Raw genomic sequence first — 24,169 nt, 5'->3', positions numbered from 1 at the left:
CAAATACACAGACATTCAGTATTTGAAGTTGATCAAAACTTTTGATCCAAACATTTTTACACAATTTTGATTTGTTTAATCCACTAAGTCTAAGTTTTTTTTTTTTTTTCGTTTTTTTTTTTTTTTTGCAAAAAGTAAAATAAAGTTCACAACATCAGAGAAAGAAAAATGTAAATCAGCTTTGTAAAATAAAATATCTTCTAAAACAATAGGGGGGACTTAAATCCTCTTAAATGAAAGCCAAGGATGGATGTCAAACCAGAATTAAAAAGTAAATTCACAAGAAAAAAAAAAAGTGATCGAGTGTTTCTGGAGAAGATCTACACTTGTCAACATCAAAGTTAAATCTTTTTTGAATAAACTAATTCACAGGATATATCCTGAATACAATTCTGTAATGAGTTTCCTTAACCTTTGGTGCTACAGGATATTTAAGAGAAAAGGTAAAAGCTTTGTCCTCTACTAAGGGTTTAACAACTCCTAGATGATGACACTTAAAATCACCAATGATAAGCGTTTAAATTGTTTGTAAATAAGCTTGATGTTACATTTACCATCGAAAATATCAACATTTGATATTTTTAAAAATGGAAGAAAAGTTACAAGTATACATGGGAGATTAAAACAATTACTTTGAATTAACCTATACAAAGCAATAGGTATAGCCTCGCAAATTTCAGTATAACCTTTATGTGTGATTTTAACTCTATAATTATTTAATAATCCGTTTTGAGATAGTAGCAGTCCATTTACATCTAACAAATCATTAATAAATATAATGCCTTTATTGTATCAGTCACTTTTAAACAATGATTTTCTGTTAATAATAACAGCCCTTTTATTCCAAAGAGTGGATTTATTAGGGAAAAAATATGGGTAAATATAATTTTCCAAAAAAGTAGTGCTTGCTTATGAAAATTAGACAGCGTCAAAGGAAGTTTTGAACAATCATAATCATATCTTAATACAAATTCAATGCCAACAATTTTTTAAACAAATTATTTGGGATATGATACCATATTGAATAAGGCTTAACTAAACACTCTTTCAACCATTTAACTCTAAAAGTGCCATGAAGACATTCAAAATCGATAGCTTTTAAACCTCCATATTCATACTCTTTGATCATATGATTCTTACGTAAATAATGTGATTTATTTTTCCAAATAAATTTAAATAATATTGAATTTATAGATTTAACTATTTTGGGAAGAGTATATAAAGGATAAGTTAAATATATAATTTTAGATAATCCCAGTCAAAAGAATTTTACCCTATATGGAAAGGTCTCTAGCTAGCCAATAATTTAAGGATTTTTTTCACGCCATCCATTTTAATATTAAAATTTGTACATTGTAATGGAAATTCATTTTTAGATGAACATGTGTAGTGAAAACTTGCTTACTCCTCATCTTTAGATGTGTTAGATGTGTTCACAGTGTACTTTTTGTTCACAGTGCCACTACAACATTCTCTATTAACAGATTTTTTTGTGATGGTAACTCCCAAGTATTTAACTTCTTCTTTTATTAGAATACCCTCTAATTCTCTTAAAGTACAATTCTGAATAGTTAATATTCCACATTTTCTTAGGTTTAAGGTGAATTCAGAAGCTTTAGGAAACAGAAATTTTGACAAGAGCTAAAGGGAGCACCTCCCTTTTTTTAAGAATTAATAGAGTGTCATCAGCAAACTGACTTAAACTAAAAGTCCTACCAGGTATATCAATACCTAAAGTGTACTCTGAATTTTTTAAATATAATGACATAAGTTCAACAGCTATATTAAAAAGAAAAGGTGAGATGGGACATCCTTCACTCAAAAAAATGATTCTTGCCTGTAATTGAAATTAAGCAAACAATTTAAATAGAGTTTGTTTAAAAAAGTATAAAATAACTATTATTGTTTCAAATTATGCTGTCTCAACATGAATTTAATGGACTCGAAACAAACCTGCTCAAATTACATAAACTATACTTAATTGGTTGCCGTAAAGAGCGAATGCAGAGGTTGCGCATGCGCGTAATTTAAAAACACTGAAGGCGCCAGGACGGGCATGCGTATCGCTTAGGAACACTGAAGGCGCCAGGACGGGCATGCGCATCGGTTAGGAACACTGAAGGCGGGCTAGCCGGCGGGCTAAGCGCGAGGAAGACAACGGTAGCAGAGAAGTGACAGTGAAGATCTGATCGTTTGCATCATTTCGACGTAATTCACTTTGCAAGCACGTTGACTATTTTTACAGTCTATGGTTAGAACACATTAAACTTTATAATTTCTAGTAAAATTATCATTTCTAGTAAAATATATTAATCTGTTATCACCTATCTGCAATTTGGGTCACTTTAAGCTATATATGGTCTACTATATTCATCTTAGGAAGACTGCACTTGTAACGTAACTTAATAATAATAGATTAACGTTAATGTTAGCAATCTCCACGTAACTTTATATTTCTCATGTTTATGCTTTAAAAATATGACGAAGCGTTGTACAAACTCGACATTATTTGAAAGTTGCATGTACAAGATTGTTGGATTATGTCATACTAAAGTCGTGTACTGGAAGTGAAAAATGTAACGTTAACGTTAGCAGCTACTTGTAAATGTTTATTTAAAACATATTGTGTATGTAAAAGTTAGTTGATCGTGCAATTTTTTTTTTATTTAAAAAAATGTAATTTCATTACAAAACTCTAATTATATGTCATTTTTACCATTTCAGAGATCTCATCGTTGTGACATTCCACATTGTCTCCAGTTTGGGACAATCACTCAATTACAGTAAGTGTTTTTGTTTATATATATATATATATATATATATCTTGTTTTATTTTGTAAAATTGTTACTTTTCTCACACTCACATGTTTTACTTTTAGATATGTGAGTCTTGAGAATGTGGCAATGTAAAGTGTGTGGCACAGAAAGTATCCAGTAGGTATGAGTTATTGAAACATTCTAAGCTCAAAACATGGACATTTTGGGGCAAGGTTCAGGCATCCTTGTGTATACAATACATGTTAAATCATGGAATAACCTTTTAAGTCATATATACCGTGCACACGTTGATCAGTCATCTTCAAAACAAAATCAGTTAGCTACATTTTCATGTCAGCTGTGTACATGCATTGAGTCAAATAAAAGAGATTACTTTAGTCATCTAAATGAACATCTGCGTAAACATGAAACTGACTTGTGTATTTAAAGAGTGTACATTTAAAAGTAACATTTATAACACATTTCATACACACAAAAATAGGAAGCACAATCCACATTGTCTAACTGACTTTAAATTAACTGTTGTCACAGTCACTGCAGACTGTCAAGAGTCAGCCAGTTCTCCCATTGATTTACCCACATGTTCAACAGAATCTGTGTTAGAGTCATGCAATGATGCTAATACTGATGAAGATGTTTTTAAGGGAAGTGTTCTTAATATTGCCCTTGTTTTATTAAAGTTGGAAAACATTTTGCATGTCCCAGCCACCGTAGTTGATGAATTACTTCAGGAACTACATTATTCATTAACTTCAGCATCAAATCAAGTCACTTGTAGCATAATTTCTGACATTTTTAAAAATCACAACTTAGAAATTGATGAATTTGTCATTCAAGAGCTTTCTGAAGCAGCAGGCAGGTCAAATCCCTTGGTTAAAGCCATAGAAAAAGGTGGTCCCCTTGCCACTGCTTTCAAGCGGAAGCAATTCTACAAAGAACATGTAACAGTTGTAGAGCCAATTGAGTTTATCCTTAATCAAAAAAGTCGAAAAACCTATCAGTATATACCAATTTTGCCTTCTCTTCAGCTGTTGTTTAGTTGCAGTGATATTTTACAGTGTGTTATTGGGGACCACGAGAAGCAAAAAACTGATTCAGGGGCAGACAAAGAACAGCAGTATAGGTCAATCAGAGATGGACTTTATTGCAAGGAAAACACATTTTTTTGTGGAGAGGAATTAAAAATATCACTGTCATTGTACATTGATGATTTTGAACTCTGCAACCCCTTAGGCACTTCACGTAAAAAGCATAAACTTTGTGGGGTCTACTGGATTTTGAATAATTTGCCACCTGGATGCAGCTCCACACTTTCATCTATCTATCTGGCAGTTTTATGCAAGACTGAACATGTAAAGTCATATGGATATGGTACAATTTTGGAGCCCCTTTTACAGGAATTGATTACTTTAGAGAGTCACGGTGTCTACCTTCCAGGGCTTGGACGGTTTGTGAAAGGTACAGTCCAGTCTGTCATTGCAGATAATTTAGGGGCCCACAGTTTAGCAGGCTTCATAGAAAGCTTCTCTGGTGAGTACTTTTGCAGGTTCTGCATAGGGAAGAGATTGGAGATTCAAGCTGAATCTGTTCTGACTGGCGACTTTGCCCTTAGAACAAAGGAAATTCATGATGCACATGTAGCATCTGCTAAAGAAAACTCTGTAGCATTTTGTGGAGTAAAAAGAGGTTGTGTGTTAACAGAGAATTTATCTCACTTTCATGTTACTAGAGGCTATCCACCGGATATTGCACACGACCTGTTTGAGGGTATTGTACCATTTGAACTTGCACTTTGCTTGAAAGAGTTTGTTTCCAAGAAGTACCTGTCTCTTGATACTCTAAACTCATTGATTTTGAACTTCCCTTATAAGTGGGGTGATAAAACCAATAAACCACACGTTATTCCATATATATATATGCCTCCAAGAAGACAATTGGAGGTAACGCACATGAAAATTGGAATTTAATGAGATTGCTTCCATTCATCATTGGAGACTTGATACCAGAGACTGAGCCTGCTTGGATCATACTTCTTGATTTAAAAGAAATAGTTGAACTTGCTGTAGCCCCTATTCATAACGAAGAAACAGTAGCCTACTTAAACTGCAAAATTGTAGAGCACAGACACAGATTTGTTGAACTTTTTCCAGCACAACTGTTACCAAAACATCATTATGTGGAGCATTATCCACAAATGATTCAGTTTTTTGGACCTCTAGTAGGGCAGTGGACTATGAGGTTTGAGGCGAAACATAGCTTCTTTAAGAAAGTAGCTCGCCACACAAATTATTTTAAAAACATAACGCTCACACTGGCTGCCAAACACCAGCAAATGATCGCTTATCAGATCCATTCTTGTAGCCTTAAGAAGTCCAGACTAGAAGTTACTAGTGTCTCCACACTTTCTGTGGATGTTTTAAACAAGGAAGTGGTAGAAGGCTTAAGACAGAAATATCCAGGGATTAATGAAGTTCATCTGGCAAAAAATGTGACAAACAATGGAATAAATTATAGAACTGGTATGCTGATTTCGTTTGGGTCAGCAGGTGGGCTCCCAGAGTTTGCTGAAATTCTTCAAATCTGTATTGTCAAAAGCAGACTGAATTTTGTTGTGAAGGTACTGTGTGCATGGTATCAAGAACATTTTAGAGCTTTTCAGTTAACTGTCTCTCCTGATAGAGAGGTTGCCCTGGTTGATTTAGATCAGCTAACGGATGCTTATCCACTGTATGATTATATGGTAGGAGGAAGACGAATGGTGACCCTGAAGAGGCACATCCTCATTTAAGGTAATGTATTTATCAAGTGTTTTGTGTATAATAAGTAATAAAATTGTATTACTGACTTTGTCATATTCTGCTTCATACCCTCTTATAGAAAAAAGAAAGATGTCGAGTCCAGTCAATCTAAGGATTGTTTTTGGTGGGGATGAAGATGCAAGAAAGCTTGCACTTAAGACAGGAATCCCAAAGTCTGTGGATGAACTTGTCCTTGAAATAATGACTGTTTTTGGTGTAAAGCAAAATTTCAGGCTCCAGTACAAAGATAAGGACTTTGGAAATGAATACATGAATCTCACATCAACCACTCAAATTGAAGACAGGGATACCCTGAAAGTGATTTTTCTGTCAACTGATGACTTTAACTCCTGCATGCATGAGACTGCACCTGGGGCCCGGTTTTTCAAAAGTAATCCACTAGGACTTTGGATAAGGGATTGGATCAAATCTTGAAAATGGGTTTTTCAAAAGAAAAAACGGATTACATAATCGGATTAGATCACGTAATCCAATCTTTGTTTTGATCCGGATCAAACCTTTAGTTTGGGTTTTTCGGACCTTTTTTGTAGGATCTGGATCACTTTGATCCAAAAAACATGGATTAAACTGATCCCATCAGAAGGGTGGATTTAGCGTCGATTTCATTCCTAAAATGTCAAGAAAACTTAAAAAATTTATTAAACAATACTATTTTTGGATCATGCAGTATCTCACGAGATATACTATTTATTCATAAGGTTTTAATTTTATTTGTTCATCTGTCAGGCTGTAGTGATTATTGGCTTTAACGTATTTAGCCTTTCTGTATAGGCAGTGGCGCAAAAAGGGGGTATGCAATGTATGCGGCGCATAGGGGCGCCACACATGGGGGGGCGCCATTGTGCCAAAACTATTTTTGAAATTATGCTGTTATTATACATATTAAACAAAATAAATACATATTTTTGGTTGAAAAAAAAAGTTTATCCTGCATTTTATATGAATATACAATTGTATTTTATTGAATACAAAATTATACCACCCCTCCCTCTTCGTTGACCTTTTGATTGATCCGTTGCTCGGTTAAAGTCACATGTTCAAAATGGAGAGAAAAGTAAAGAGACGTGGAGCTTGAAATAGAAAACAAAAAGAGAACAAACAATGCCTTAAAATGAAAACTGCCATGACAAATTGGATAATAAGGGATTGGTAAGCTTAACCCACACTATTATTACCATACTTTTAATCAACTTCTGATGTTTTTGGGAGCGACGGGCTGCCATATAATGAATTATTCATTATCCCCACTCAGTCTCTGCATGGGCTTTTACTTAACATAAATGCAATGACAATTTGTTTTGTTTATGCTAATTTAACATAATATTAGTTGTATTTAAAACAAAATCTCAAAGTATCCGCTTTCATGCATCTTCAAATCGCGTGTATAGAAGCCGTCCTTATCACTATGTAGCGCGTCCGTCACTCAGCATCGTTATACTGATTCAGAGGCTGCATAAGCGCGGCAATATACGCATAAAGCTTTACTGGAAAAGACGTGAATGCGGCCGTTTTTACATCAATTTCATCGTGCTGTCAATCCAAAATAATGCGAAAGCTTAATTCTCTTAAACAGTTCTTGCAATTATATCACATGAGATCGACTCTGTGTAGCAGCTACTTTCACCTTTCATAGAAACATTACAAATGCGGGAGAAATACCAGAAAATACACACTCAGAAGAGCAGATAGAATGGTAAAATATGGTAGAATTAATTTTGCAAAAACGAGAGGGTTTATTGGTATGAATTGCATTCGTTGGCACACACGTTTTAATTAAAATTCATTTAAAACAAAAACATGCAGTCACACATCCAAGTGTAAAGTTCATGTAAAAGTTTTATCAAAATAAACTGTCAAATCATACTTACAGTTGAGCTCAAAAGTTATAAGAGTAATAACAAAATGTGTGTTTAAAAGTACATACCTAAATATTATGGCCAGACAGAATCTGCTAAATATTTTTGCTATTTCTGCTGGGACTTTTGTAAAAAATCTGCGGAATGATTTTAGGATTATCATAACTAAAAACAGATAAAAACTATATATATATATATATATATATATATATATATATATATATATATATATATATATATATATATATATATATATATATATATGGAATAAAAAATTATATCTTCAATTTTATTTAATATTTACAATGCAAATCAAATTAGATCCACTTATTTGGTAAACAAAGCAAGTATCTCATATATCTATTAATGTTTCTACTGAAAGGCAGAAAATACTACTTTACCAACTGTAAATAAATCATATGAACATTTTAATATTACTATTATTATATTACAATAATATTAGTAAAATGAATTTAAAAACTGAGTAAATCTAAATGTACACACATTTACACAATTAAATACAAAGACTCAATGATGGGCTAAAAATCTGTAGAAAACTGCTGATTTCTGCGCACGCAGATTCCGTGTGGGCCTACTGAATATGTTTCAGACAAAATAGAAAATCATATTTTGATTAAAAAATTCCCCTATATACATTTTATATATTTGATTATAATGATTCTTAACCCTGGTTTAAACTGACACATGAACAAATAATCAGAATATTCACATTTTTTGGAACTGAGATGTTTATTAATCCTATAAAGATCCATTTTTATACCATATACATGTTTTTATAAATTTATTAAATATCATATTGATACATTAGGCATTTTGGTAACCTTTTGGATTTGTGCTCAAAACTAGTTCAATTTAGTTCCAAAAAAGTTGGCCCATAATATTTTGATAAAATAAAACATTTCAGGCAGTTTTTCTCTATTTTTTTTTTATCTTAAACATTGTACAGTCTTTTTTATTTCACTTTGTGAAAGGTGTGATAGCAGTTTCAGTCAATTGTTCATGCGAAGACAGACCTTACACCCCTCACATATGCATGTGAGAAGTGATTACATTTTAAGTTCTTTTGCCTCCCATATCTATCATTTTGTTTTGACAAATGTACAAAAAGTACAAAAACAAGACATGTCAAGGTGCTATAATCATTTGGTGCGGAAAACGGAACTAAGAAGAAATTTGGGTTGGGATGAGATGTAATTCTTTACATTAGTGTGACTTTCCATTAGTGTAATTATACTTTTACTATTTCATACAATTTCAGTTGCGTTCAGAACTTTGACATGTTGATGATAAAAAAAATAGAGGGGGTGGGGGGTGGGGGTTAAGGGGGGCGCAAAACTTGAAATCGCATACCCCTCAGTAAATGTGCAGTTGCGCCCCTGTGTATAGGCCTCCAGCAAAGTAGAAAGAGTTTGGCCTCATAAAATAATCCCCCAAACAGCTGTCAAAACTGACCAAAAACAATATATTTTATTCCGTCACTAATTGATATATATATATATATATATATATATATATATATATATATATATATATATATATATATATATATATATATATATGTATATATATTTATATATATATATGTATGTATTCATGGAATGGAAAATATTCCATTCAATGGAAAATATTTTTCTTATTAGAATATTTATTAATGATGATAGCAATGATTACAGAATAAACAAAAATTCAAGAAATGGCAATGACTCAACAATTGCAAAAAGAGACTGAAAGGGCAGAGGCACAGCTTCACCTGGCAGAGAAACAACTGACTCTGACCAAACTGCAGCAAACCAAGGCCAGACTTGAGATCCCCCTCCTAAAGGATACGCTTCACATCAGATGAGGAAGTCTGAGATTATTGTGGAGTTTTTGACATTACGTCTTTTTTAAATTAACATCTATATTTGAAACTTATTATAAATATCCTCAATGTACAGTGTTTGTGTTGTAGGTCTCAGATAAGTGGACTGCTGAAAGAGGATGGGGTGGGCTTTTTCTTGTTTTTCTTATTTATTATTAATTTAATATTTATTACATTTTCTTAGTTTTAATTAAAAAAAAAAATTATATTGACCCCACGCTGGCTATTTTACTTGTCGCTCTTTACATATCTATAGTTCTACATTGTGATGTCCTATCCTGTTTGAGCACTGGTAATCCAGATTTAGTCATCCTGAAAAGTTCCTACACAGCAAAATATGGGGACCCAAAACAACTCTATGGGTGTTAATTTCAACACTTTGAAAGTGTCTCATGGGGTCCACTCAAAACAGAGTTAAATCAACACTTTCAAAAGGGTTGGCACATTGACACCGAAGTAAGGGTTAATTTTAACTCTGGGCAGAGTTAAAAAATGTAACTATATTTAACACCGCCTGGTGTAATATATTGTTATTTTATTCAACTCTCTTGAGTGTAAATATGGTAAAAAACTCAAATAGACTGTAAATTACAAAAGAAAAAACATTTTATTTGAAAACATTCACCACTTCAACAATTCATTCAGTTTTTAAAATGCAACAATGTCAAATATGCTTTAAATGTTTTATTAGTACAGACAGTATCAACAAAATATGTATGACCAGTGCTCAAAAAGGCTGTTTTAGTCCTTTAGTCCAAACTTGATGTTTCATCAGTTTTCTTCTGAACGCATAGTTTTCTTCTGAAATTACATTTTAAACAACTTGGCATGCAAATCTTTCACTTCGGGTGTTTCCTTGGTCCTCCATATCAAACACAGCAGTTTAAATGAAGGTTTAAATGCTGTAAACTTGTGTGAAAACAAACTGGAGCTAGGAAATCTCATCAAGCATGTCCTGTGAATGAAGTGCTTCCCAGCCACAGGATGACCTTTTTATCCATGACGATGTAGTAGCTGCTGATCGCTCGTCTGGTGGTTCCTGATGCACGGATATACTGTAGGGTGATGCTCATCTAAGAACTCTTCAAGACTCCAGCATGACTAAGATAAATGTTTGAAAACAAATTGCAATCAAATTCTATGATATATTTAAAAGAACATTTAAAGTAAATAAAACATTCAAGAAATCTAAACTCACCTTTTGAAAATCATTATGATGATCCACAACTTGACTCTCCCAGCTGGTTGAGGTGACAGGATATGGAAAAGTAGAAAAAACACATACATCACTGTTGGATCTCCAAAAACAATTAGGTTAATCACTATGACTAGAACTGGAAAAACAGGCAGCTGTCTGTCCAGAATCCTGAATTTAACACAACACTTGAAGCAAAATTTAGAGGAGCTTAAAATCTTTTATATCATTTAGTGATGCTGACTTCCCCAAAATATTGGCCACAGTGTAAAAATATTCATAAACTTACAGTTTTCTGTAAGCGTGTGCGTGTGTGTGTGTGTGTGCGTGCGTGCGTGTTTCTTTACCAGATTCAACTTGTTGGGCCCTTTCAGGACCAGTATTGACACCACCTTTCCTGGAGTCTAGCAGATGTTTCAGGTCCAAATATAATCTTAACTATTAGGAAAAGCAGAAGAGGAAAAGTGCAAGGCAGAGCAAAACATTATTTAAGTAACAGTTCACCCACAATACAAAACTTATCACCTTCATGTCATTTCTTATTCTCTAATGCTCTAATACCCTCTCAGCTTATTGTGAAACAAACACAGAACTTTATCAAACATACCTTCATTATTATCAACACATATGACCAAGAAGGTGTGCTAAATGTACACACATTTACACAATTAAATTTCACCAACTCTGGAAATACACCATCCGTCTCTAATCAGCCACCATCACAGGGTCTTGTGTTATTGTATAGAGAACTGTGGCTGTTAAAAAACAACAACACATAAGTATCTAACACATATGCATAACCTTCAGATAAAAAAAGAGAGATGAACATCACAAAGTATGCCTCACACTTTTTCAGATATCTTTTGATTCAGATGTTGATTATTGATAATAAATCTACAAATCAAACCTGTATCATCATTAGGCTGCTCCAATATGAATCAGTTGATTAATTTTACAGACAGGTGTCTGTTTACAACGCACTAAATTGTCTTTTATAAAACGGAAATGTTGTGTACAGTACATGCTAAGTTTAGCCTAGTTTTAAGCACAATATCATGCGGGAGAAAAAGCTTGACTAAGATGTTCCTGACTACAGAAATAGCCTAACTTACTAACGTCAGACATCCCGAGTTGGGAAAAGTCATTTTCGGGGGATACAGAGTTGATTTGCGGGAGGTAGCGGGAGAGATGAGAACCTGAAGAGCGGTGGGGTGACTTGCGCGCGACGTACCTAAAGAGCGGTGGGGGTGACTTGCGCGCGACGTACCTAAAGAGCGGTGGGGGTGACTTGCGCGCGACGTAATTACCTGAAGAGCTGGGAGGGATGCGGTGGAGAGGGGTGTGCAAAGTGTTTAATGACCGGGCGGGAGACGCGCGATTTCCGGGAGATTATCATTCATTTGCGGGCATCTACTTAGGCATCTGGGAGTCTCTGTGCATTTGCGGGATAACGTTAACGTTAGTCCCGCAACTTCCGGGAGACTTCTGTAATGTCAAATGTCTGAGAAAGTGCAAACGCGGTCATTTAAAGACATTAATGTTAACATTCCGACTTTAATGGTTGTCAACACTTAATATAATTCAAGCGTACGTTATCACGCGAGTCTATGGACTAACTTAACGGTATATGGACGGCCACGAAACCAGTTTAAAAGGGCTGCGGTGTTTAAAATAACCAAATTAACATACACGGATAACAAACAATCATATGTTTTAGTCAGGAAGCCTTTTACAAGTAAGCATGTTCATTTACTCACCAGATATGTTTTAGAAACTCTCCAGAGCTTATGGAAACCGTCCTGTGTTGCCGTTAGCATCCGGGCAGAGTAGGCTAGGCTGCTCCGGGAATTCCCTTGCTAGTTTGCTTCGAATTAAAGGAGAAGTGTCGATTTTATTTTACAGATGGGTAACAACGCACAAAATGGCATTGAGCGTGACAGAAATGTGTTGAACATGTACATTTGATGTTTTTATGCACTATGTATGCGTGAGCACATATAAAAACATTCTTGAAAAGAAGTCGATAGTAATGCAGTTAAGCTAGATACACAAACGACCATGAATGAACCGCAGAAGATTAAAATTGTCACTACATTCTAAAGTTATTAACTTAACAATATGTTTACAACTGTATTTCCTTAAAGAAAGTCAGTAAAATACCAACATTTAGGTAGTTTGACTCACCAGTTGCTGTTCTAAACTTCAGATGGAAAATGGCGTCTGGAAAATTCTTCAGTGACTGGGGCTGCATGAATTCCCGGATGTTGGAAATAACACCACCAAGTGTAAAAAAGATAACTCCTTGATTTCGCACTGAATAAAATCAATTCTAACTCTTATTATATTCATTTATCGAAATCTAAATCTTTAACGTCAACACTTTACTCTGAAATGCTTCAACACCGAGAATTTAACTCTGATGAATTTGCTGTGTATCCAGATCAGATTGATCCAATCCAATGTTGCTTTGAAAAACTGGCTCAAAAAGTAAGCTGGATTATGTGATCACAGATCGCAAAACAGAATTACTAAATCTGCATCAATTTGATCCGGATTAAACCTTTTGAAAAACTGGGCCCTGATGTACCGTCCTGTTCCAGCATTCTTGTTCCTTTGCACAAGACAACCTGTAGCTCTGACTCTCCTAACACAAGACATGCTAGCCCTTGTGAATTTGACTCAGTCTCAGAAGTCTACTTGTCTGAGGACTCATTTTCCAGCAGCACCGAGACTGTCTTGATTAAGTCTCCGGAGTCAAGAACCAGTTCTTGGCCTCAGGTTTTTGTAATTCCTTGTTCTTGTTTCTTGTTCTGCTGAAATTCAGCTTCAGAGAGCTGACACAGAGTTCAACAAAAGTGAAATGCTACTTATTCCACCACCAAAATTAAGATCTGACATTCTTGAAGGCATGGCTGAGGAGATCTTTAGGTATGCTGCATACCCCACTGATAGTCAGCTTGATCAGGCAGCTGAAGCCTTGATAAATGTCCACCCTTGCTTGAGGGAAAAGGGAACTCGCACTGGTCATGAAGGATGGAAACACTATCTAAAGATAAAGATGGCTAATTTCCGCTCAAAACTCAGCAATATTGGACACCCAGAAATCACTGTAAATTCACTTAGGAACAAGTGTGAAGGTCGGGGTAAAGCAGCATCAAACATCAAAAAGCCAAAAAAGGCTGAGGTGAATTTCCTTCCCTGCCTTCCAAGAGGAGAAACAGCTGATAGTATGGAGAAGGAAAGAATTGCTCTCTTAACTGAAGTGAAAAAAAATAATAATGAGGCAGTCATAAAAGAAAAAATGCACTTGACCTTCTCCTATAGGCGACAAGAGTTGGTTGAGGACTTGCCAATGGTTTCTGATTTACAAAGTAGATGGCCTGCCCTGTTCACAGTCAATGAAGTAAGTGTTGGTGATATTTACACAATTATTTTCTAAATTTCAATTCATTTCTCCACAATACATCTACATTTCATCATCTACCTTTGCTTTATTTCTTTCAGATAAACGCAGAATTTATGAGGATAACGACTGTGCCTCTTCTGTCAAAGTTTTTCGCGCAGCTGGACAAATACACTGCTGATCTACAGAAGGTTTTCAGCAGCAAAGGAGGTGCTTCTGGACAGAAGATATCACGCATCATGACAGTTGCAGACAAGGTGTGGTAAATTGCATTACATTAAAAGATACATTAAAACTCTGAGTACATAAGTTTCACTCTCTATGTCGCGCATTTCATATGAGTTTGCAGCAGATCTAATGCTCTGTAAACTCCTTGATGAGCATGTCAGTATGCTTTTGTGGAAACCGAGTATAAACCAAAATCCTTGAACTGAAAACCCGCCTTAAAAAATTTTAAGATGTAACATTAATTTTATTTTAAATATATTTATATAAATATGGGCCAAGTTATCAATTCTCATTAATGCATTTGAAAAGTGTTTTGTCAGCAACAAATGCAAAATATTCACAAGCTGAGATCATGAGCTGAGGTTCAATGAAGCTCTCATTAATGTGATAGTTTACCCCAAAATTAAAATGACTTCATCATTTACTCTCTCATGTTTTTTTTTTTTTTTTACTTTTAGGAGATTCTTTTAAACACAAAAGAAGATATTTTGAAGAATGCTTGTTATTGGTACACATTGACTTCCATAGTTGGGAGAAAAAAAACATGTTAATCGTTGCCACCAACCAGCATTCTTCTAAATATTTTTTTTAGAATAGAAGAAAGAAACTCAAATAGGTGTGTAACAAGAAAAGGGTTTGCTTTAAGGCTTGTCCCAACCTACTGGAAGTTTTACTTCATATTTAACATTTAACAGTAATCACTATAGTTACTATATTAGTCAATGTTACCAATAATAATAAATAACAATCACAAATGAATACAAAATTAATGTTATTTTAACAATTATTGCACAACACAAAAATGCAGCAGATTAATATCAGTCAATTTAATATGTTTTATTTTCTATTTATAGTATAGTTCTATTTTTGACCAGGTTTCAGTGTCACACATTTCTTCCACCCCATACAGACAAATAAAACAGTTTTTGTAAATCACTTTCTTTAAAACACAAAACTGCAGATTCCTACACTTTGTCACATTGCAACATATAAAACACTCAAAAATGTATAATTGCCACAAAAAATTTACATTACAAACAGAAACAAAACTTGTTCAGAAACTTCATCTATGTGCTGGATATATTTCCAGGTCTGGGGTGTTGTTTCCTCATCAGGAATGCATCACTGGTCTTGTGATCTTACCCCCATGTTGGTTTTATATTTTAATATTGTATAATTTTGTCTAATTTTCAGTGTGGTGACATACACATCAAGCGAGATTGTGTCATACAGAGTCTGTGTGTGTACTTCAATGAGGACATGACAACAGTTGTCAAAGAATTCGAGGTTTGTATACATATGTCTAAAGAACCTAACATACATTGACAGTCTAGATGTTGCCAGTATTTAACTGAAATTTAAAAGTATTAATGTTTTATTTATTTATTGTTATTAAATTATTTAATATTTATTTACTTGTTTATTTTAGGATAGCAACCCTAAAGAAGCAGAAGCAAGAATTTCTGAGACCACTCTGGGGCTTTTTGTGATTCGCAAGGAAGGTGCTGGTGCTGAGGAGGAGCCAAGTGATGTTGGAGTTGTGATAGAGGGTGTAACGCTGCTAGAGAACCTAAAGAGTATTTCCTTTGGATTAGTAATTCTCTTTGGACTGATCTACGCTCTCAATTTAAGCTATCCTCAAGGTCTCAAGTTCACATTTGAATTCTTTCAGAAGGTACTGATGAACTTAGATGGCAGCAAGCTGTCCCCAAAGGTACAAGCACTTAAAATTAAAATGTTTCAGTGAATAGGACATTCACTGTTTGCCTACATGCCTTCAACTGGAACAACATTGAAAACCTTTAGACAAGAATGCCCTAAAAGATATATTTTTACAGACTGATGAAACTAACTCCAGTATGCCATGGACTGCACTTTCTTTTTTCTTTTTTTTAATCTCTGAAACTTTTAAAACAGGATATGTTACCCATTTTACTTTTGCGTCCAGGAAGCCAACGGATTACTTCTTTTCCAGATGTATTAAGACTGTCTTGGTTACATCTCCAGCCTCAGAATAGTAGTTTTTCATGTTTTTATGTTCTTCTGAAATGCTGGTTTAGAGGACTAAAATAGTTCAACAAAAGTGGAATGCTACTTATTAAACCACTTTAAGGTTTTAAAGGGACAGTTCACGTAAAAAATGAAAATATACTCACTATTTACACTCCCTCAATTGATTCCAAACCTTTATGAGCTTCTTTCTTCTATTGAACACAAAATATATTTTGACATTAACTTCAATTGTAGGAAAAACAAATACAGTGAAAGTCAAGGTTTCCAGCTTTCTTCAAAATATATTATTTTGTGAGCAACAGAAGAAAAAAAACAATAAAAGTTTGAAACAAGTGAAAGGTGAGTAAATGCTTATTTTCAGGTGAACTTTTCCTTTAAAGCCACGACTGGGAATTCAGCATTCCCATCTGCTGCGAGTAGGACTTGTTTTGCTGTTCTAAATGCTGAAAATTGTAAACCTGTTATATGTATTAAAAAGTGACGCAAACTTTAGATATGTAAAGTAAAATGATTGTTTTTTTAAATTTATTTTATTTCATTGCATTTTGTGTTTAGGTGTTATTTCATTATTGTATTGTCATTTTATTGTTAAGGGTCATTGTTAATTGTTTTAACAAACATTTAGAAAAAGAAGGGATCATTTACTTTTGTGTTATAGATCAGGAGAGAACATTGTTTACCATACTATGAGGTAACATGACAATGTAACTTTGAAAATGTGAAATTAATGTTTGATGTTGAATTATGTTTCCTTGTTGGTGCCTGTTACTTGTAGGCAAACTAAAAATCTCATCTCGGGCCAAATATGTTTATAAAACTCAACTGTAATTCCGTATATGCCTGGATTTTCCATTGGATATTTTAGAAATAGCAACATCAAGTTCAGAGATAACAATTTCAGATTCCATCATTTCACGGAAGCTGTCATCTATAATAGGAACTTTATCTTTTAAAAAGGAAAAGAAAAAGTCACAATCACTCTCTTTAAATTTTGATTCATATAATAACATGAATAGATGTGATCATCAATCAAAGTTTTCTCTTCACTTACATTGTTATTTATGCTACGTTTATTAATAGTTTTTGAAGCTTGCCTTTGCTTTACTAAATTTAAAAAAATGTATGAAGAATTTTCCCCCCTCCTCTATCCATTTCACTCTAGATCGTAAAGCTCCTTTAGCTTTCTCTGTATAGTAGTCATCCAACTCTGATGGCAAAATACGAAGTTCATTTTGTTCTATATCTCCAAGAAAATCTTTATCACCAAGGTCATTTAATCTAGATTAAACTGTTAACTGTCTTTTTTCCTAAGAGAGGAAAACAATAGCTCATTACAGCAGAGCCATTTTTTAACTCGATTCATTTTTCAATTTGAGAAAAGCATGTGGCAAAAGAAAACCAAGCGGCAAATAGGGAGAAAAGCATTTGCCAAATGCTTATTTAAAAAGCTGTTTAAAATGTGTTTTGTGATTTATTAATACAATTTTTTACTGTTTGATTAATCAGCCTTTAAAACATGAATTAAATAAAAATACAGTAATAAAAGTGTCTATTTATTTATACATTTAAAATGTTTTTGTAATGCATTATTTTATTGCTTAATTAAATGATATTTAAAAACACAATTCAAACATATCTATTTATTTGTCCATTTAAATTGTGATTTATTTATGTACATTTTTATGCTGGGTGAAGCAGTGGCACAGTAGGTTGTGCTGTCGCTTCACAGCAAGAAGGTCGCTGGTTCAAGCCTCGGCTCAGTTGGCGTTTCTTTGTGGAGTTTGCATGTTCTCCCTGCATTCGCGTGGCTTTCCTCCGGGTGCTCCGGTTTCCCCCACAGTCCAAAGACATGCGATACAGGTGAATTGGTAAAGGCTAAATTGTCCATAGCGTATGAGTGTGTGTAGATGTTTCCCAGAGATGGGTTGCAGCTGGAAGGGCATCCGCTGCGTAAAAACTTGCTGGATAAGTTGGCGGTTCATTCCACTGTGGCGACCCCGTATTAATAAAAAGACTAAGCCGACTAGAAAATTATGACATTTTTATGCTTCAATAATTAAATTGATCATTTGAGTCTTTGTTTTTCTAACTAGCACTCCTGATCCTCCATCATCATGACATTGAAGACTAATCATGCGTACAATTCAGGCTTAAACGTGAATAAATTATATTTTAAAGAACATTAAAAATGCAATAACGTTTTAGTGAGCAGAATAAGCTTATTATAAAATATTCCAAACATTTTTACTGGGTCTGTATATTATGGTATTTACAACTATTTGTTGTACAACATTTTTTTTTTTTTTTACATGGGTGGAAACCTTTGTTGAACCCATCTGTTTCTGATGTTTGCTGGGGAGCGATTCTGAATGTCTGGCAACTGTGCAGAGCTAAAAAAAAATAAAAAATCACTGTATTAAGTAGTTTAAGGGGACATGTGGTACATTGTCCAGTGGCTCCCAGTGCTTCAGCATCTCTGTACATGTTGTCGGTGGAGCTGGTGGTACTGCTGGTGCTGGTTGTGGCCAAAAATAATATGAACTATAGTAAAAGTTCAGTGGCATCTGCACTGTTAAAAATTGTCCCGTTAAAAAACAGTAAAATACTGGCAGCTGCAGTTGCCAGCAATGTACTGTTATTTTACAGTATGTTGCTGTAAAAATACATGGACTACATTGATTTACACAATACTCAAGTGAACTCATTTTGCTCACTGAAAGCAACTGCCTCAACTTGGTTAACTGCTGAATGAGTTTATGAAGTAATGTGCTATATATGCTTAGAAGCATACTTATAATGATAACTTATTTTAGTTAATTAGAAAAGTTCGGTTTAACTCTAATGTCTTATTTTTCACAACAGCACACATACATGTAAATCTGGAATCACCAGAGAGATTCTGACTGCATCAGCAACTAAACAGCCGCTATCTTTAAATAAAGAAACATGCAGAATAACATCAGTAGTTCATCTTTAACTCATACACTGGCTCTACTCTCCTCCACAACGGTGACAGACAGAAGAAATTAGCTTCAGGTTTTACAGTAAAATACTGTTTTTTCCTTGATTTAACAGTAATCTTCTGGCAGCTGTGGTTGCCAGCAATATACTGTTTTTTTACAGTCTATTTCCGTTGTGTAAATTAACAGTATATTACTGTTAAAATACATTTTTACACTGTTTTTACCTCTCACACCTTTAACCCTTTAAACCCCAGAGCATATATTTCAGTTTTTATTGAAGTGTCCACACTACTGAGTGTTCAAGAAACATGTAGCAAAGCTGAAGTAAATTAATTAATTAACTGACTAATTAAATAATAACTGAGGATTAACAATGAATAAAAGAAGAAATACTGAAGGGAAAAAACAAGAACAGAACATACAAAACTGCAACTTTAGTCACAGCGTTATAATAAAATAACCTGAAGGTCAACAAATGATTAAATCATTTAAATTATCAGCGGATGATTAAACAACTCTACAAACATCATCACCGGCTTCACTTATTACTAAAACTTTTATTTTTGTATAACATCTAAGTTCTTCTAGAGAGAAAGTTAAACATTTTACGTCACCATCATGGAGAACAGAGTTTGCTTTAGTTGGGCTCTTAGCCCTGACGGTTTTATCGTTTATATATTTTGACTGCTGCAATTGTTAAGAACTTTGTTTAAAAAGCTCTTTTGATATGGCAAGCAAGCCAAAAACCTAATTATGGTAATCTGGTGATATTCATGTTGCTGTTAAATGGCAGAGTCTGTTCTTATTTAGTATAATAAAATGTACTGCTCCTATTCAATGTTTAATCAATTGTTTCACATTATATGTATGTGTGGCAATGATTTCTGAAAGTTTTAAAGAATATCTTGGACAATAACACTGCTCTATGGTGTAAGTTGCACTCAGACAGACATCAATAATAAGCATATGAACCTCAATAATGGTGACAACTAACAAAATTAACAGTTTAACTCACAAACAGGCAACTGAAAGTCTAAACATAAACAACAACAGAATAAAACACAAATAAAAAAAAGTGTGAGACCATTATACTACATTTATTCATGCAGCAATGCATGCTGGGATATTTGTACTGTGCCTCACCCAGCATGCATTGCAGTATGAAACATTTGAATTGTTACCATTGTTGAGGTACAAGGTCTGATTCATGAGGTCTGAGTGTGTATTTGTCATAACTGAACTGAACTGTTTTTGTATGTTATTTCTTAACTGTTAAGTATTTATGTAGGTATCTTTTCTGTTTCCACTTCTCAATTAAATTAATATCCACAACTAAGCATAAAATCTATTGCATGAGGCCTTTTATCCAGATTTAAATCAGAACTAGTTTCAGTCAAATAGATTAATCTATCTATTGACATGCCAACTTTATTGCTATAATAAAAGTGTTTTGTAAACTCTGTATTACAGCTCTTAGAGAGTCTGAATTAATGGGTTCAAGGGTGAAGAGCCCAACTAAACCAGCCCCTCATTCCATTACGGTGACACAAAAAATACCTAAATTTCTGTTGGATCTCAATGAGAATAGTATGCAAGTCAAATCAGTCAGTAATAAGTGTGTCTGCTGTTGTTTGTGGAGTTGTTTAATGATCCTCTGCTGAGACTGAAAGTGTTTTACTTTACTTGATTTTATTTAATGTTGTAACTCAAGTCACTGTTTGTGTTTCTTGTTTCTTTCCTTCAGTGATTGTGATTATTAACAGCAGGTGTTCATCAGTGTCTGAATTAACTCATTAGTGTTCATTAAAACTGTCAGGTGAACTATATTAGTTAACTAGTATATGAAATAGTGAACAAGGACACAAAGCGTGATTTCAAACACAGACTTCAAAACATCGAATCTGATCTCTGTTAGCTCACAGTTTTCTGCAGTTAGTTACTTTCTCGAAAACAAAAATGTTACCCAGAATGCACTGTTTTAATAGAATATTACTGTTTTAGTGAAAAAAACATTATTTTACCGTAGAATCTGACCGTTTTTAACAGCAATTTTTTACAGTGTGAGGTAACAGGTGGATATTCTATTGATGGAGCAGGTGGAGGAAGTGGCTTTGGTGCTGGTCCAGATTCCTCATCATCTCATCAAAATTAAATGGATATTTGTTAAAATAGATTATAATCGCATTTGACTTTTTTCCACTTGAAATGACAATCTTTTTGCTAAATTAAAAGTATTTTAAAGGGTGATAATGAGATTAATAGACCTATACTAGTTTAAAAATATATATTTTTTCAGTTTTTATTTTGCCCACCTAACATTGCTGTTAGTAATAGTAGTCACACACAGACACACACACACACACACACACACACACACACACACATATATATATATATATATATATATATATTTATATATATATATATATATAAAATTTGAAAGAACGGATAGCTGAAGTGCTTCAGTAGTCTCTGTTGAGTACTGTAATTAACATGTAAGCTAACAAATCACTCATATTCTCATTCACAATAGAGATACTGGGTTTCCCATACACAGATTTATTTGTAGTAATGTGGGAGTTTTCACATGAACATTTCTTCAAAGGAAACCAGTTGTTTACAGAAAGTTTCATTGTCTTCATGAAGAAAACTAGTTTCTTTTCTAAAATCAGTCCATCAAAATAAATGTGTAGTGTTTTGAAACCAAAGTCTTCATTTGTTACCCACAACACATCAAGATTTGATCAAGTCAAAATCTCATAATCTGACACAAATCTGATCTGTTGTAAATGGCAAATGGCATTATGTAGTCTGATCAGGGCTTTATGGAGTCTGCATCAGTCTCTCATTGTCATTGCAAGTTCACACCGGCCGAGTTTAGGTGGATTTTTATTCACCACCAAGTTTTGTGAAACTGCAGACAAAAGCCCAAAATTGGAGGCAAATCGGTGTTTGTTCAAGGGAGTGACAATCAAACAATGTGAATAATCAAAAACACAATCTAAGGGTGTAGGACAGTTTTCTCTGCATCTCCTCAAACATTTTCTCCTCCCTAATCTTTCTAATTCTCTTTTGAGTGCAGACCATTTGATTGCAGTGTGCAATGTGCACAAATTTGGTTTTCAGTTCATAATAACTTGAAACACATATAGAGTTATTTTGCTTTCTTGCAGCCCTGTAGAAACTCTCACAATCTGGTACATCTTCACCCCTCTTCAGTTATTGAGTTTAAATCTTCAGGTTCAAAGGGTTTCATTCCAGTAACTTGAGATCTATTCAAGAGTTCACACTTGTCCCGAGATGCTATCCCATGCTATCCCGGGAAAGCCTTAAGCTCTGCTAGACAAGGCCTCATTTTTTCTCTCCATTGTTAAGCTTCATATGATTGACGAGGCTTCTTTTATGTTTGAAGACCTTTCCACACTCACTGCATCGAAAACGCTCGCCTGAGTGAATCTTCATGTGTTGCTTAATGGAGTCTTTGCATGAGAGACTCTTTCCACAATGATTGCATGTAAACACTGTGGTTTCAGTGTGACCATTCGTGTGATTCATGATTCTAGCTTTGGTTGTGAAGCTCTTTCCACAATGAGCACATGCAAACGGCTTCTGTCCGGTGTGACTTATCATGTGGTGTTTGAGTGAGCCTTTATGTGGGAAACTTTTACCACACTCAGTGCATGTGTAAGGTTTCTCTCCAGTGTGAATCCTCATGTGGAGGGTAAGGTTTTGTTTCTGAGAAAAACCATTCCCACTCTATGTACAAATAAAGCTTCTCTCTCCAGTGTGAGTTCTCATGTGGACTTCAAGGTTGCCATTTTGCTTACAACTCTTTCCACACTGAGGGCAAGAGTAAGGCCTCTCCCCAGTGTGAATTCTTCTGTGCACTGCCAAGTTTCCTGTAGAATAGAAGCTTTTTCCACACTGTTGGCATGCGTACAGCCTCTCTCCAGTGTGAATTCTCATGTGCACTTTTAAGTTTCCTGTATTATAGAAGCTTTTTTTCACACAGTTTGCAGGTGTAAGGTTTCTCCCTAGTGTGGTCAAGGTTTGGCTTTTGACTGAAACTCTTTCTACTCTGTTTACAGCTGTAATTACACCTAGACTTGGATTTCCGAGGTTTTCCGTGTGATGAAGTCTTTTTAGTGAGTGTGGGTTTTTCATCAGTCATTATTTCTTGTTGTTTCTCTTTTATTTCATTCCATTGATGTGTCTCTTCTTTCAGCACCATCAGGTCTTCAAAAACGAACAAAAAAGTGAACTTTAGTATGAAGGCTTAAAGTGGCAAGCATGAAATGGATGTTTACCCTAAATATTAAAATGACCTTACTATTTACTCTCCATCATGTGGTTTTAAACATTTCCTGTCTTCTGGAACACAAAGTAAGCCAGCATTTTTATCACAATATCTTATTTTGTCTTCAACAGAATCAAGAAACTCATCAAGGTTTAAAACCACACAATGGAAAGTAAATGGTGAGGCTATTTTCATTTCTGTGTCATAAAAGTCATACCAACACTGACTCACATAATCAACACATCTCTTGACTCTGGTTTATTCCCCACTGTATTACTACTGTAATTGTGAATCTTTACTGTTCCTGTTTCAACAGTGTGCTCTTGCTAAAAGGAGCAATGGCAGAGAGAGACTTCCAGTGCAGACTTTGTTAAGATGCTGCAATCTAATCGTGGGAAAGACACTTGCTCCTGAGCAGATTCGAGCTTGGGGATGTGTTGCTGTCACACCAACAAGTCTGCCGTGAGTTTCAAAGAACACATTATACTAACTAGTTGCCAACTTAAATGTACTTTCTTATTTCCAGCGTTCACTGAGACTCACACACACACTCAAGCAGTTTGGCCATGTTTAAAACCTTTTCTGGCAGCTGTAGGATTCGAACCCACACCCCCGAAGAGACAGGAGCCTAAATCCAGCGCCTTAGACCACTACGAGCAGAAGCGTGCAGTATCACTTTGCAAGTCTGTTTGCTCAAGCAGAGAGGTCATTCTCAAGCATCCTAAAAGGACTGCC

The 24,169-nt window shown here is 34.6% G+C and overlaps 1 protein-coding gene across 1 annotated transcript; it reads left to right on the top strand.

The window, feature by feature from the left end:
* Positions 1 to 13,113: 13,113 nt before the first annotated feature.
* Positions 13,114 to 16,921, top strand: LOC110439630 (uncharacterized). The gene is made up of 4 exons (XM_087249117.2): positions 13,114 to 13,933; positions 14,035 to 14,190; positions 15,356 to 15,448; positions 15,591 to 16,921. The coding sequence occupies exons 1-4, from the start codon at positions 13,391 to 13,393 to the stop codon at positions 15,906 to 15,908; spliced, it is 1,110 nt and encodes a 369-aa protein (XP_087105243.2). The 5' UTR covers positions 13,114 to 13,390; the 3' UTR covers positions 15,909 to 16,921.
* The last annotated feature ends 7,248 nt before the right edge of the window (positions 16,922 to 24,169 follow it).

This window comes from Danio rerio, chromosome 4, assembly GCF_052040795.2.
Source record: "Danio rerio strain M-AB ecotype USA chromosome 4, GRCz13ab, whole genome shotgun sequence".
NCBI classification, from domain to species: Eukaryota; Metazoa; Chordata; class Actinopteri; order Cypriniformes; family Danionidae; genus Danio; species Danio rerio.
This window is presented reverse-complemented; position numbering and strand designations above follow the sequence as displayed.

Excerpts from the sequence above, each read along its gene's own strand:
- LOC110439630 (XM_087249117.2), top strand. The coding sequence starts at position 13,391 with ATGCTACTTATTCCACCACCAAAATTAAGATCTGACATTCTTGAAGGC. Across the intron at positions 13,934-14,034 it reads CCCTGTTCACAGTCAATGAA|ATAAACGCAGAATTTATGAG; the intron begins GTAAGTGTTGGT and ends TATTTCTTTCAG. Across the intron at positions 14,191-15,355 it reads TCATGACAGTTGCAGACAAG|TGTGGTGACATACACATCAA; the intron begins GTGTGGTAAATT and ends TCTAATTTTCAG.